General features: G+C 36.6%; 1 protein-coding gene across 1 annotated transcript in view; it reads left to right on the forward strand.

Moving 5' to 3' along the window:
• Nucleotides 1-7,645: 7,645 nt before the first annotated feature.
• Nucleotides 7,646-15,526, forward strand: part of TUSC3 (tumor suppressor candidate 3) — a gene marked incomplete at its 5' end in the record, with an annotated part of 60,498 nt that continues 52,617 nt past the window's right edge. Inside the window, one exon of the mRNA XM_009083808.1 lies at nucleotides 7,646-7,815. Within this exon, the coding sequence (XP_009082056.1) occupies nucleotides 7,646-7,815 (170 nt within the window). The remainder of the gene's footprint in view (nucleotides 7,816-15,526) is intronic.

The following is a 15,526-nucleotide window of genomic DNA, read 5'->3' on the forward strand; positions in this document are numbered from 1 at the left end:
TTAATATTTCTCATTATGTCTTTAATTACTTCCATGCTTGTAAAAAACCACAAAAAGAGAGTAAAACAGTAGGGGAAAAGGCTGTAGTTGTATAAGGCATCTAACCTAGGCTTATTTCTGTAAAACTTAAATGGTTTAACTTGTATTTATTTAATGCAGTACAGTAGGGATTATTCTTCCCAAAGTCAGTTGTGTGCTTGTTTACAGTACTGGTGTCCTACTCTCTAATTCATATTGTTAACTTTACAGACTTTATTTAAATGAGATGAACTTTATTTTTTAATGAATGTATGTATTCATAAAGTTGGTGACAAATTGTGAAAAATTTGATAAGTATTAATTACAAAACAAGACAAATTTATTTTATTTTGAAATAAAATATCAGTTTTGGATTGTACTCCATGGAAATTGAAGGTCTTTTTAAAATCAACTGGACAAGATAGATCCATGTAAACCATTATGCAGGTTACTTTCTAACTTGCATTTTGTACAGTGGAAAAAATACTAATGTTATTACTTTCTTGTATAATGTTCAGAAAATGAGACCTTCATGTAATAGGAAATAACCAGATTTTTCCAAAACTGCTAATAGAACAATCTATGGGCTAAAATAAAAAAACCCTCAGTACTTTTAATTCTCTGTTCATTTGTGTACTCAGCCTTAAAAAGGACATTTTTAGGTTTAATGCCTATGCTATTTTACATGAAGATTGAAATCAGTGTCTCATTCCAAAAACCAAATCCTCAGTCGCAGTTAAATGACTTCAAGTCAATGGAGCATAATACCAAGTCAGTCATACTGTGCCAGCTTACATGGCTTCTCAATTATGTTCAGCCAATGGCTTTTTGTAAATAAATAAATAGTCTGAAAGTGAAAAAAGTGTCCAAACAGATTTAGGTATATCTTGGTGGTTAGTAATATTTGATTAACTCATGCTTTGCTGCCATTTTTTTTTCTATTAAAAAAGCAGCCTCAGCATTTGAAAGGTGCTAAATTTGCAGAGGAGAAAACGGGAAAATACCATTTGCAATACTGATGCAGCCATTCTCAGTGGAAGAATTAATTTATGACCTTACAACTTACAGCACAGTTTGTACTGTGCTTCCAATGCCTCCGGAATTTTACGTACATATTGGTAATTTCTGCCACAGAAAAATATGTTGCACACTGGAATATCCAGATAGTTAATCCTGGAGTTCTCTGTTACACCAAGAGTTGTGAGTCAAGAGATTACAATTTGTAAATTTGACATGACCTATGGTTTCTATTCCTGTTTAAAGACAAGTTCAAAATAGGGACTAAATATTCTTTAATAAAGCTACTGATACTGCATGCCTTAATTTGAAGAGGCATAAATTTTGATAAAAGTGTTTTGGGTTTTTTTTGCCAAGTTTCAGAGTAGGCAAGGAACTGTTGGAGAGCAGAGTGAAGATTTAGACAGATAGAAGCAATTAGCACCTGCAAGTCCATGAGCTATGTGATATCATGTTTAGAAGGCTTGTGCAGGAAAGTAGCCATCTTTCTTCTCCCTTTTTAGTGTGTAGGAAATATTATATGAAGTTGCCTAAGTATATGCAGTTATTGTTTATTGAGTTTTACAAATGATGAAACTATTTTTGGTGTGTTTGTAGTGTAAATAACATTTATATGCAGGCATCAGGTGAACAAGGGGCAACAGGAATGAATGTTCTAAGAACACTTTGAATGTTAATTCCACTGTCTTTCTGCCTTTCTTGTAACGGAGTCAGTAATTACATATCTGAATGTTTATCAGATGTTTTTAGAGGAGTTAACAACATGTAACTGAAATGTGTTAGTACAGTTAGTTTCTCTGTACTATTATTCTTACTGTAACTAAAGCCTAAAAGGAGGCCATTAAAATAAACTGGAATTTAAGCTACATACATCAGATTGAGAGATTTATAAGATACTTAACCTGCCTTAAAAGTGCAACCTTGCTTTGCTGTTTGGGGTTTTCTTGTTTGGTTGGTTTTTACAACGGGTGTTGTCCTGAAATAATTACCTACAAAGGTGATTTCTTGGAGATTTGATGCACCTGAGTAAATGATGCAGAATTTTCATCAAGGCTGGTCATTCAATCTGCATTAGCTGGTTTTGGTAAGATATATTTAAAGGGAACATGGTAGTCAAGCCACCTCATGGTGTTTTTTTTAATGTGAAACTGCAAATACAAAAATATTTTGCTAGCCATAGGGATAAAAGCAGAAATATCTGCTTTTTATTATTATTTAGATTATTTAGATATTTAGATATTTAGATATCTAGATATTTAGATAGAAATTTAGATATTTAGAATATACAATATTTAGAATTGGTGCCCCAAGTGGCTTATGTCAGTGGGGACTGCTCATCTGCTTAACAGGATTGAGGCCAAAATGACAATTACTCTGCCTCTACTCCAGCAGCAAAAATAATTTTCATAGGTGATCCCTTTATGGGGAAGTCCCTGTTCTAAAAAATTAGTGGTTTTCCTGGTTGCATCAGAACACCCCTGGATTTTCTCAGTTACATTTTTAAGGGTTATTTAGTTTTGAAAAAATGCTGTTGTGCCATATATTTTCACTTGTTACAAAATAGTGTAGGAACAGCAGATAATACTATAGTTGTGTTTGTTTTGCAGAAATTGGCATTCATGTTGTTTCCACACATAGATCATACATGTTCTTTAATTCTGCTTGGGGCATCAACTAATGAAAGTAAATGATACATAGCTGCTTCTTCATCACTGATTAAATTTTCTCTCCTTTTATCAGTAGACTGTTATCTGTTGACCCTTTTGTAGTTATTTGCACCATTAAAACCAGAGTTTTCCTCATAAAGGAAGAATTTCTTTTTTCATATTTAGGCTTATGGGGTTTGTTGTTTGTTGGTTTTTATTTTCCCATGTTTCAACTAAAACAGTTATCAGTGTAAAGCTAGTAAGTACTCAGAGGAATTCTGTAAACAAATGGATTTAAACAAATGTAGGGTCTTTACTTGTATAGACTGTGGAAAGGAGAGCAAAACTAGAACTCTAGAGCAAAAATGAGATGGCATTCCTTGTTTTCTGGATATGAGTAACAATTGTCCATGTCTTAGTCAACACAAGATATGTTTTGTTGAATTTAGCTATTCTTTCCTGTTTCCAGATTTTCTCTTACAGAAGAATTTACTGGAGGGTGGAGAGAGGCAAGTTAATAAAATTTGTATAAATACTGGAATCCTAATGGGAATTCACTTTTGTGACAGTTTTATATAGGGTTTGTATAGCTGGATGGTACATGGTCAGAAAAACCTACCAGAGAACATGTTCAGTTTCAGTATCTTCATGGCAAGAACAATTTGGGATATACCATTGTCTTTTCTAACAGTGCTTTCTGGAGTATTAATAGATTTATTATTTTTATTTTTATTAGGGAATATGGAAAGTCTTTCCCTCTGTAAATGTTTTCTGTCAATTTTTCTTTGCTTTTCAACACTGTTCTTTTACACTGGGGAAAATCTTTGACTGAGGTATAGCTTATAGTTGCACATCTATATGCTATATATATAGCATATAGTTGCCCATAAGTTCTTCTATTAGCAGTTTCAGAAAAATCTGGATAATTTCCTAGTACATGAAGGTCTCATTTTCTGAACATTATGCAACGGTTTTTCTTTTTTATACACTTTTATCATTAAAAATTATAATTTTCTAACAAAAATATCAAAGTTACATTCTGGATTATGAAATCCCTAAGGCTGGTCTGCTGGCTCAGCATTTGTTTAAAACATACTTCCCCCCCTCCCCTTTTATTTTTCTGAGTGTAGTGTCTGAAAAGTGGATGTCTTTTCAATCCAAAACTAAAGTAACAGTTGGAATGTTGAAATGTGCCATATTTCTGGAAGGCAGGTACTCAGCATTAAAGTGAAATGCATGGAAACTTATTTAAGATTAGATTTATTTCTTAGATTTCATTATTAAATGAAATGAGGAAAAGATTGCTACCTTAGCATCATATATCCTGAAAATGTTTTGAAAGTGACAAAACCAGTATCAGACCTTCATCTCTATCTCTTTCTCGAGTTACTAATCAGAAAGATCTTACTGTGAATTCTAGAGCTGTCAGTACCAATGTCTGCAAAAGAAGTCTTTCTGGAGTAAAGTGGCTGAAAATGATGGTAGGATGTTTAAGTGCAGTCAGTTGCCTAAGAGAAGTCTAGCCTTTAGCAGAATGTTTTATGATGTAATCAATTAATCTGCTCTCTATTCAATAACTTTCCATTTGAAAAGAGTAGATTTCTTCAGAGTGCAGTGAAGCAAGTATATAAATTGTACCTAATGACTACACTCCTGAAGCTTGATTACCCAGTGTAGGAAACATTAGTTCAGTTACTAGCTTTTCATGCAGACAAAAATACAACGAAAAATACAAGTGGTTGATAACATTATGGTGAACTTCAGAGCTATGTAGAGGTGACATACATGGCTGAATTAGAATGAATCAAGACAATTTTTTATTGGCAACAAGCTTCTAAGTAAACTTTAGTTTGGGCCTACTCTGAGTAAGATTCTTCTAACATAACTGTTTATTTTGTAGCAAAAAAACTATGCATCACATATAGAGCTGTGTTTTTTCCTCTCCTGTTTGGTCTTTTTCTATCAAGATCATGCTTTTGCCTTCATACCCTTAATGCTACTTCATGGGTTTCTTTACTCTGAGTAAGGCCTATTCTGAAAAGTCCTTGGGTTTCTGTACCAAGTAGGATATTATGCATCATTCCTGTGTGTCAGGAACTGGAGGAAAAGTTGTCTGGCTCAAAACAACCAGGTGGGAAAGTGGTGGGGGAACAGGTCGAGCTCTGCGTAGGTGTAGTGGTGGCTGCTCCCCCCCAGCCCCTTGAGCCTTAGGTAACTGCAGGTCTGCACTGGAATGGCCTCGGTGACCACATGGCTCTGATGTGAGCCCTGGGATGATGGTGGTCAACCATGTGTCCTTGCTGCAAGCCCCGAGATGATGTCAGAGCTCCTGGCTCTGCCAGGCACAAGTGTAAGCTCATGCTGGGGAAGGCCCTGGGCAAGAGGAACAGATAAAAGGACAGTGAGACGTGTGCCATGCCGTGTGCTCGACTGCCCTGGGGTGGAACCTGATGAGACCATGCTGGATCCACAGGTGGTGACTATCTATCTCTTTCTCATCTGTTTTTCTCTTTTTTTATCTACTTTGCTCCTTTTCTTTTCTATTAAGTTTTAAGCAGCACTGAGCAGTTTCCCCATAATTACTCACTAAGTGCCATGATCAGTGCCCGGCTAAGGATTTGTTCTTTCAAGGTATGCTGAGTTAAAGTTTGCATGGAACTTTTGAATGCTGTGAAGTTGGCTGATTTTCCTTTTGCCGAGTGTCTTATTCCACATGGATGACTCAAAGTTTATAGGTAAAAATTATTTCTTCTTGATCCTCCTGAGAACTGAGTTTTTTTTCCCATGCACTGCCCAGAGTAATTCAAAATTGCCTTCTCCTTAACCCACTGAGCAGACTGGGGCATTACACTGTGTTAATATAAAAGTTGTGTCTTTTTATTAGTTCTCTTTGGTTTATCTTCTCGTTTCACTTATTAAAGCTTTTGGATATGCTAGTTCACATCCTTCTCAGCTTCTTATGTTTTATTACGCATTACTGGCTGGAGTGCCTCATGCAAAACTAGTGAATCTTCTGAAATGAACAGAAAGATTTAATTCAGGCACTGCTAATTCAAGGAAATCTTACAAGTGAGTAGGTTTCATTTTTATGTAATCTACTTTGATTCCTTTTAAAGAAAGGAATTTACATAATACCTTCTTGAAGCAAAACTACAGAGCTCGAAATAATGTCTTTTAGCAGAAGCAAAATTATGGTATTAATGATTCACTGGTATTCTCGTGGTAAAGAGAGTTGTAATCTCTCCTTCACATTTGTGATTACAAATATCAGCTAAATTCTGAGAAAAGGAATGAAAACCTAAAGGATTTTTTTTGAAGGTTTTATAGGGTCAGGTAAATGTGGCTGTCAGAACTGTTTCTGATTTACATTGATCAAAGCTTCTTTTGGACTCCAGCCTTCTGATGACCAGCAGTACCAAAGGAGCTCTGAGGGGTTCTGCTGATTTTTAAGATGGAAGATCTGACAGGGAAAAATGTAATTTTCCTGTATTCTTATAGTTCTGTCCTTCCCTACCCTCATGTATCTGTCTCTGCTCTTACTTACAGCATTACTGATTTGTCAAAATGTTACTAGATGACCTAATTTTTCTATTTCATTCCATTTTTTTTAAGTCCTAAAAAGCCACCTTGTCTCCTTGCTCAGTTGTTCTTACACAGTATGTCCTTGAGTTGCCCCATCATTGTGTTCTCTTTTCTCAGAGTGTTTCAATTTGTTTTTTAAGCTAGTTTATTTTTCCCCGTCAGAGTGGAGCCTCATCAGTTTGTAAACCTTTTCACTAATTTATGTGTATTTTAAGGGAAGTCTCACATCTTCAAGTTTTTTGAACTTCGTTTGTCTTTTATTTGGTACCCCTTTTTCACTGTCTATTCTTCCCACCTTCCCTCAGCACTCAGCTGCTGAGTTGTAAAATTCCAGCCTTCTTCACTCTCTTTTAAAAAATTCTGATTTGATATAGACAGCTTCCACAGTGTCTGTGAGCAGAGATCTGAAGACTTTAAACAAGATGGATTGATGCATTAATTCTGATACACTGTATGTAGCAATCTGCCTAGAGTATGGTCAGTGCAGCCTCATTGAAACTAGGTAATAGGATACTAAGCAGTTTCTGCTGAGCATGTGTGACATCAGGCTTATGTGCTAAGAAAAATTAAATTGATTTTTACAGGAATAACTAGATAAAAGTGTTTAGCTTGAGGGCTGTCTTCTGGTATGTCTCATAGCCTGCTTTTAAATCATTTGTTCGGTGGAATGCTTTGATGCAAAAGAAAAGTAACACACAAGAGTTGTTTTTCTTCTATAATGATAGTTCAGTCAAAATATTTTGGAGTTCCAAATCCTGAAGGCAACTCAAAACGTTAATCTCATACCCATGAGATTACGTTAATCTAATACCTATGTACCTAGATGGGTTTACATGACAGTGCAGTCCTGTCTGTAGCAAAACATAAAACTGACATTAATTTAAATTCAATATGACACAGATTTGTAGGGAATTCTAAATGTAGTGACTGTTTCTCTCTCTTTGTAACTGCAGTTTTCTTTCATCTTTATACGTGAGTGACTGACAATATCCTGCTGCTATTTTTACTAAATAAATATTGTGCTGCATTTTCGAAAACTTCAGTTTTTTTAATGGAAGTTAAATGATTGCCATACTGGTAACTTGTATTTAGGCTGTCATCTTTACTCTGCTCCTTTGCCTTCACTAGCAACCTGTTTGATTTTATTTTATTTATCCTTTCTGTTTAAGGCCACACTGAAGTTGTTTGGGTTTTTTAATAGTTGAAATCTACTTTTCTGCATGAAAGACTAAACTGTGCTATAAGCTAAATTGTGCTATATGCAGCTATATATAACCTCCATCTTAACTCCATAGAGTCGCTGAGGGTGCAAAGGCAGAATATAGGTGCGAAGCACTTAAACTTTAAGCTTAAACATTCATCCTCCTTTTCCTCAATTACAGAATCTTTTGGCTGAGAAAGTGGAACAGCTGATGGAGTGGAGCTCAAGGCGTTCAGTCATCCGCATGAATGGAGACAAATTCCGAAGGTTTGTGAAGGCTCCACCTCGTAACTACTCGGTGATAGTGATGTTCACTGCTCTCCAGCCACAGCGGCAGTGCTCTGTTTGCAGGTAATTTATACCTTAGTGCTCTTTCTCATCTTCCTGTTCCTTTCCAACTGAAAATTTTAATCAATGTGCAATATACTGAGTAGTGGTTTTCTTTGCATGGTATAAGTGCTCACTCTGCAACAGTCTCATGTATTTGTTGCAACATCTTTCCAACTGTCATTCAATCTATATGTCAAATTTTAGTATTCTTTCAAGTTTTGGGTTTTATTAAATTGCAGGTGAATAAAATGTACACAACCGAGGAAGACTTTCTCTTTAAGAAATCTGCTTTTTTTTGTTGACCATGTTCTTTCCAAAGACATTTTGTGACAGAAGTGATTCATTACCATTTAATAATATGACACTTCCCTGATTTCTTCAGTTAAGAGATATCTGAGACTCTGATGCAGATGTGATTTACCCTGTGATTTCACAGGTTTGGACAGTTCTTACAGGCAAGCATTTTTCCATGAGGATCTGCTTATTGTGGTTAGAATATGTATTGGAGTGGCTCTGATGGTATTCCAAGTTCAAGATCTTTCTCTGCAAGTTCCTACTTCAATAAGTTCATCCAAAAATTACTAATGATAGACAGGGAAATACAGCCAAGGGACTGAAAAGTGGTCATGCACTTAATTACCCTCAGAAAACCTTCTTCAGCCAAAATATACATTAGAAATTATTGTGCTTAGTAATAGATGGGCTTATTGTGCAGGGAGCTCTAAACACTGTTTACCTAGCAAAATACTCTGTACAACTATGAAATACATAAGCTGTATGTGTATAAATACTATTTCTTGATTTTCAATAGGTGCATTTTATACAAAGTTGGTAAATGTAGCAGTTTGTTGGATTTCTTAGGTGTTGGAATGTAACATTTATAACAGACTTTTAACTTGTGTATCTGTAGTTTTATGTGGTTCTTGTTAGATATTTTTTATAGGTTAGTTCCCTGTTATTGAAGTCAGTTGGTCAGTTTTGAGGGAGTATATAAACTGCCTTTCCATGAGTTCAGCCCCCACGTATGAACTGTGAGGATGAAGGATTAGGCACAGAAGCTTTCCAACATAAGTCAAATGAATTTTTAGTTCAGAACTTTGGTTGATATTGTTTCTTCTTTGTGTTGCCAGGGTTCAACTTTAGGAGACAAAATAGGAGTTGAATGTTTACCATATTGTTTTAAATCATTCCTTATTTTCCTACTCAGGTTATAAGGCTACAGGAGATGCACCAAGTTCAGCTTTATAAGGGTCATTGTATTTGTCATTATAATTGCCATAACAAACTCTACCTGTGCTATGGACTTCTGTAGGGCATGGGAAAACAACATAAATATTGCTGTTATTAAGGAAGTTAATTTTGCTTGCAACCTTATATTGTTTACTGTGCTGAAAAAAAGCTTATAAACTTCATCTTGTAATAGGCCAGGCTAGACATTTATGTACAGAAGCAACTGAAAATCTTTAAGCATAAAATGAAGGAAAAATCAGCATTCTATTGGGTTTGTTCAAAGGCATGGGAAAACAACATAAATATTGCTGTTATTAAGGAAGTTAATTTTGCTTGCAACCTTATATTGTTTACTGTGCTGAAAAAAAGCTTATAAACTTCATCTTGTAATAGGCCAGGCTAGACATTTATGTACAGAAGCAACTGAAAATCTTTAAGCATAAAATGAAGGAAAAATCAGCATTCTATTGGGTTTGTTCAAATAAACGTAAAGTTGTGATCCACTTTTTCATGTGAAATAAAAGGAATTTAATGAAGTTGATCATACTGCACGTAAAACCATTATCAGGAAAATTGATATTTTCAAATCAGTGGCTAATTAATGGGCAGGAGCACTGAAAGTATATCCAGAACTGAAATGCATGCACTACTTGATTGTTAGGTACTCGCTAGCCACTTTGCTTAAAGGAAAATTAGATTTTTTTAACTTAATCTGTAATGTTCTGTGAGGATGCTTTTGTCCAAGATTGAAATACTACTTGTCAAAATTTTTTCAGAACAATTGCATAAAAAAAAATCTATATCATATTTCAAATTTGAAAAAGCACCTAGGCTGAAATCTTTAACTTTGAATAACCTTTTCACAAGATTTAGAACTCCCCCCACCCTGAAAAATTGAACCTGCTTAGTTTATGTACCACAGGACTATCTGAGCAAGCACGAAAAACATAGCATTATACAAAAAAAAAAAGATAAGAAGGGGAGCAATAAATAACAAGAGGATGAAATGTGGTCCTTTTCCAGAGAAGAGCAGTGTGTCATGGTTTAACCCCAACCAGCGATCAAACACCACACAGCTGTTTGCTCACTCCCTACCATCAGGATGGGGGAGAGAAGCAGAAGGGTAAAAGCTGGAAAACTAATGGGTTGAGATAAAGGCAGTTTAATAGGGAAAGCAAAAGCTGCACACACAAGCAAGGCAAAACAAAGAATTAATTCACTGCTTCCCATGGGCAGGAGGTGTTCAGCCATCTCCAGGAGAGCAGGGCCCATCACATGGAACTGTTACTTGGGAAGACAAATGCCGCCACTCCAAATGTTCTCTCCTTCCTCTCTCCTCCTTCCTCCTTCTTTATATACTGAGTATGATGTCATATGGTATGGAATATCCCTTTGGTCAGTTTGGGTCACTGGTCCGCTAAGTGGATTGAGGAGAAGGCAATTTTTAATTACTCTGGCAGTGTGCAGGAGAAAAAATGCAGTTCTCAGGAGGTTCAAGAAGTATTTTTCCTTATGAATTTTGGGTCACCCATGTGGAATAAGACATTTGGCTAAAGGAAAATTGGTAAACTTCACAGCATTCAAAAGTTCTGTGTAAACTTTAACTCAGCATACCTTGAGAGAACAAAGCCTTAGCCTGGCACTGATCATGGCACTTAGTGAGTAATTAAGGGGACACTGCTTAATGCAGCTTGTAACTTAATGTATTGCAGAGGAGAAAAGTAGAGAGAAAGAGAGGTAGATAGTCACCACCCGTGGATCCAGCATGGTCTCATCAGCTCCCAGCCCAGGGCAGTTGGGCACACCGCGTGGCACACATTTCACTGTCCTTTTATCCATTCCCCTTGCCCGGGGCCCACCCCAGCGTGAGCTCACACTTGTACCTGTGCATTAGGCAGAGCCAGGAGCTTTGGCATCCATCTTGGGGCTTGCAGCAAGGCCACGTGGTTGATTCCACCATTTCAGGGCTCACTTCAGAGCCACGTGGTCGACTGATGCCATTCCAGTGCAGACCAGCAGTTACCTGCTCATGCTCAAGGGGCTGGGAGGGGAGCAGCACACTACCCCACCTATGTAGAGCTTGACCTGTTCCCCCACCATTTTCCCACCTGGTTGTTTTGAGCCAGATAGCCTTTCCTCTGGTCCCTGACACCTGCCTCAGGTGTATCTTCTCCCACGCCCCCATGCAGCCCAAACTTCCTTGCCAATGCGGCAGTACAGGAAGCAGAAGTGGTCTTGGCTCTGTGTAAGCTCTGCTGACCAGTAACGAAAACGCCTCTATATTATCAACCCTGTGTTGTACACAAATCCAAAACCTAGTCCCATACTAGCCACTGTGAAGAACATTAACACTACCCCAGCCCAAACCAGCACACAGTGAAAGCTGGTGGTCATTAGAGCAAGTCATTGTAGATGTGCACATTTGAAGCCAGAAGAGATGATATGTGTCCCATCTTGCTAAAATAAACTATATCCTTTGTGTATCTGATTTTGCATTTGTTGTATTTAGAGTGTTAAGATGTGACCCTGCTTATAGTAAAACCAGTATGACTGTTCTGGCTGGTGTTTTGAATGATTATGCCACCAAGGATGAAAAGGTAACTTCTTGTAATCAAAAAGTTAGTGTCACTTTTGGAATTCCTTCATAGTGAATGCAAGGTCAATTTGGTGATGCACGTTCTCTACCGGACAGAGGATTATCATGCCTGTCCACTGTTGAGAAGCAGTGTAGCTTGTAGTCTAGAAGGTGTGATTCCCTTCTTCCACAGCCCTCTACCCTTTTTAATCCTGGGGAGGTTCCAAATTTCAGATAGAATTTGTTTGAGTCTACCTATCCATATAGCAAGGACCTACATGTGGAAAGCTGACCAAATTTGTCTGGCAGAATCTAGGGATTTTCTTTGCACAGCAAGAAGGATATTATAACATCAATCATATGAATCACATGATTGGTGAAAGTATATGGAAATAATATCAACTTACTTTTAAAATGCCATATACAAAGAAGTCTTTGGGACTCTAGATATTTGGATAAAGCTTTGTATGTAAAAAAATGCTTTCAGTCAATCCAGTCATATGAAGGCTTCTGAAAACCAGTAGCTCTGTATATGTGTTAGTAGAGTCTCTAGTCATGCCTCTAGAGTTTTTTTTCAAGGAAATTCTGTTTTTATCCTAAAGCAGAATTTGGAGTAAAACTTTTCCATCTAGCTTTATGGACAAAGTTTCGATTTTTTGTTCCAAGAGAGTATTGAAAGCCATCTGATGCATTCACAACTGTGTTAATGGTAGCATAAATGTCAGTTTTCCTGTTTCCTGTTGAGTTCAGTGTGACATAGCTTCTATTGTGAGATGGATTGGCAATAACAGTTTAGATATCCAATATGCTCTCAAGTGGGGGTGGAATGTGTTTCTAACAGTTTAAGACGAGGTGTTTTTTGTCCATGCATGTTTGTAAATGTGTTTGATTAAACCATTTTGGTTTCAGTTAAACTTGGCTAGTCTTAATTGACTTTACCAAGAACAGCAATTACATTGGAAGCAGATACTAAAGGGCCCTTCAATGCACGGTGATGATGAATCAGTTTGGATTTTTTTAGAAATAATCTAACCCTTAACAGTGACTCCTCAGGATAAAAGACCAGCTTCCTTTTTCCCTTTGTGCTTCACTCAGCTAGGTAGTCTGTTACCCACATCAGTCGCACAACGGAAAAAACCCAACTTATATATGTAAGAAGGAGAAAAAAAGAACGTTCACTCTTGACAACAGTATCTTCACAAAGATGAAGATTGTTTCTCAGTCTGTAGTTGCTATCGCATGCAGGCAAATGGTAACTTCTACACTGACTCCAATGCAATTTTTGGAGAAAATTCAATTCCAACTTATCTGCTTTTCATCTTCTTGCATCTTCCAATTTGCGCCGGCATTTTATTATCACTACATTTTTCTAAAGTGATCAGCACCTTTTTAGCAACCAGTATTCTGTGACCCCCCCACTCCACTAGATTATTAGTGCTTGGATTTTCAGCTGCTCAAGGCCTTTAGCTCTAGCCTGCTGATGCTGACTGCCCCTCTGCATTTTTCATTGTTATAATTAACTCATTCCTTTTTGTTTGTTGCTGTACCATCTGACCCCTCCATAAGCAAATTATGTGAAGTTTTTTATTTTAGTTTCTAAGCTCTGCTTCTCTCATCTGACTGGCAGAAGAACTCATCTCTGCTTTGAAGACAGGTGTATATTAGAGATGTCTTGTTTGTTGCCAAACAGTTCACATTTTTGTCTGATTAATTTTTCAAATTCATTGCTGTATTTTCATTTAGAAAAGGATATCTGGGTCAGAGAAATGAAATTAGTCACCTGAGCTTTTCCCCAAAAGCTGAAGCCCATTAACAAAAAGATGCATGTTTTGTGTTGGTTTTTGTCCTTAGTATTCCTTGGAAAGATCAGAGCAGTGTCAGAGGCTAAAGGTGCTGATTTTCAGTGGATATGCTCTATACCTTGACCTGTGGCACTAGTTTGTTATGATAATGGTTAAAACATGCAAATTAGACATGTGCACCTCTCTATGAACTTCAAGCTACTTGAAACAAGCAGATTTTGTTTTGCATACTTCCTACTATACTTGTTTATGCCTGTGAAATCCCAAATGTTTCCTCTAAAGAGGTAACTTAGTCTTTTTGAATCATTATGAATCAAGACTGAAGTCTAGAATTAGCATCATAAATGATTTGGAGAAAAATGGGGAAATGCATCAGAGGAAGACTATAGTAATGGCAGATGATCTCATGTTAAGAGACACTTGTTAACTGCAGAAGCTGAAAATTGGATGATGTTTAATAGGATTTGCTGTGGAAGTAGCAAATCTGCTTCCAGATTCTTTGAAACACAGTTTTGCAAAGACAGTATTTATGAAGAAAGACAGAAGTGGCTGGTCAGGCAAAGGAGTTTGGTAGCCAGTAATTTTCTTCATTCCTGTGTTGGTCAGACTATTGCACTTCTAAAAGTGTCAGAAATTTCATTCTATTGAAAGGAACAATGTTTACTCCCATTCACTGAAGTTTGGTATGTGTGTATAAATACTTATGCGTGTAAATATACATGTAAATTATATAGAAAATATATATATGTTGGACATGAGGGAGATAGATCAATTTTCCAGGTGTGGCACATGCTTTCAAAAGACTTCTTTGGGTTAGTTTGAGTGACAAGACTGAATTCTCTCAGAAATTATTAATGGCATTTTTTGGAATGAGCTTGTAGTTCCTGCAAAAAGCCTGCTGCAGAATGAGCTCAAAGTTAACAGTGTAAGCTATTTCTTCTTACAGAATTATCAAACAGGTAAGTTATAATTCGACATTTAGTTTGTGTATTTTTGAATTTTGAGCTTAATGTAGTATGTGTTTCATAATGGGCTCTCAATGTAGCTGCCTTTTGCTGTTGACTCAATGCACAGAAAAGTGACAAAATATATCAGACAAAGGATTTCACTTAATTTTATTAACATCTACCCTATCAATGAGACCTCCTAGAGGAAGTTTTATATCCTGAATTGAGAGGAATTCCATTGGTTTCCCTGCTCAAAAAGATCCCTCAGAAAAGGCTATGTTTTCAAGTAGCTGATCAACAGCAGGTCAACAGCAGGTCAACAGCAAAAAGAATTGTGACAGTCAAGGAGGAATCATCAGGAACAAAAACCAAGATCCTCTGCCTTTCAGTTTTCTGCTGGTTGATCAAGAGCAGGTAGTGAGAAAATCATTGACAGGTCTCTTAAATGTACCCAGAATTATCTTTTGAATTTGTGTTCAATGAAGGAATAGGAAATGTGGAAGGAGCTATTGAAAGTTCTGCAATTGCTTTTTCTTTGCACTTCAGGATCTTGATAGAAGTATTGATGAGTCCTGTTTAACAAGGCCATAATTTTTCACTTGGGTCATAAAAGACTCCTTATTCTTCCTGTGATTACAATTTTTAATTTTTTTTTTTACTTTGCAGCTTCTAAAAATAGGACCTTATAGCTTCTTTTCATCTGCAGAATACTGAAAATTTCATGGAATGTTGTAAATAGAGTAGCATGGATTTTAGCTTGCATTCTCCTTTATAGATACCTAGATTGCAAAACCAGTGTCGTTTTTGAGTGTTCATACACTCTATTGTGTGTGGTGAATTTTCTGGACATATTTGTAGATTTTTCAGTGCTTTTCATCATGATATTGTGAGTCAACCTAAGCAAAATTAAAATCAAATAAGCATTCTGAATTTATTGTGTTCTTGACACTGAGAAGAAGTCAAAATAGTCCCTTTTTCTCTTAGTTTTGGCAAAACCATTCCTAATGAAAGTAAAAATTTGTTTTGAAGGTAAATTGTAGCATTGATCACAGTTTACTTTAAACAGATGGATAAGAATGGGTAGGTGACCTGGTAGTTCATTCTGTGCCAACTGTGCATTTTAAAGTATTTTGCACAGTCCGTAGTGTGCCAGAAAATAATGCTTTACTGCTTTCCTT

This window comes from Acanthisitta chloris, unplaced genomic scaffold (genome assembly GCF_000695815.1).
Source record: "Acanthisitta chloris isolate BGI_N310 unplaced genomic scaffold, ASM69581v1 scaffold1101, whole genome shotgun sequence".
Lineage (NCBI taxonomy): Eukaryota > Metazoa > Chordata > Aves > Passeriformes > Acanthisittidae > Acanthisitta > Acanthisitta chloris.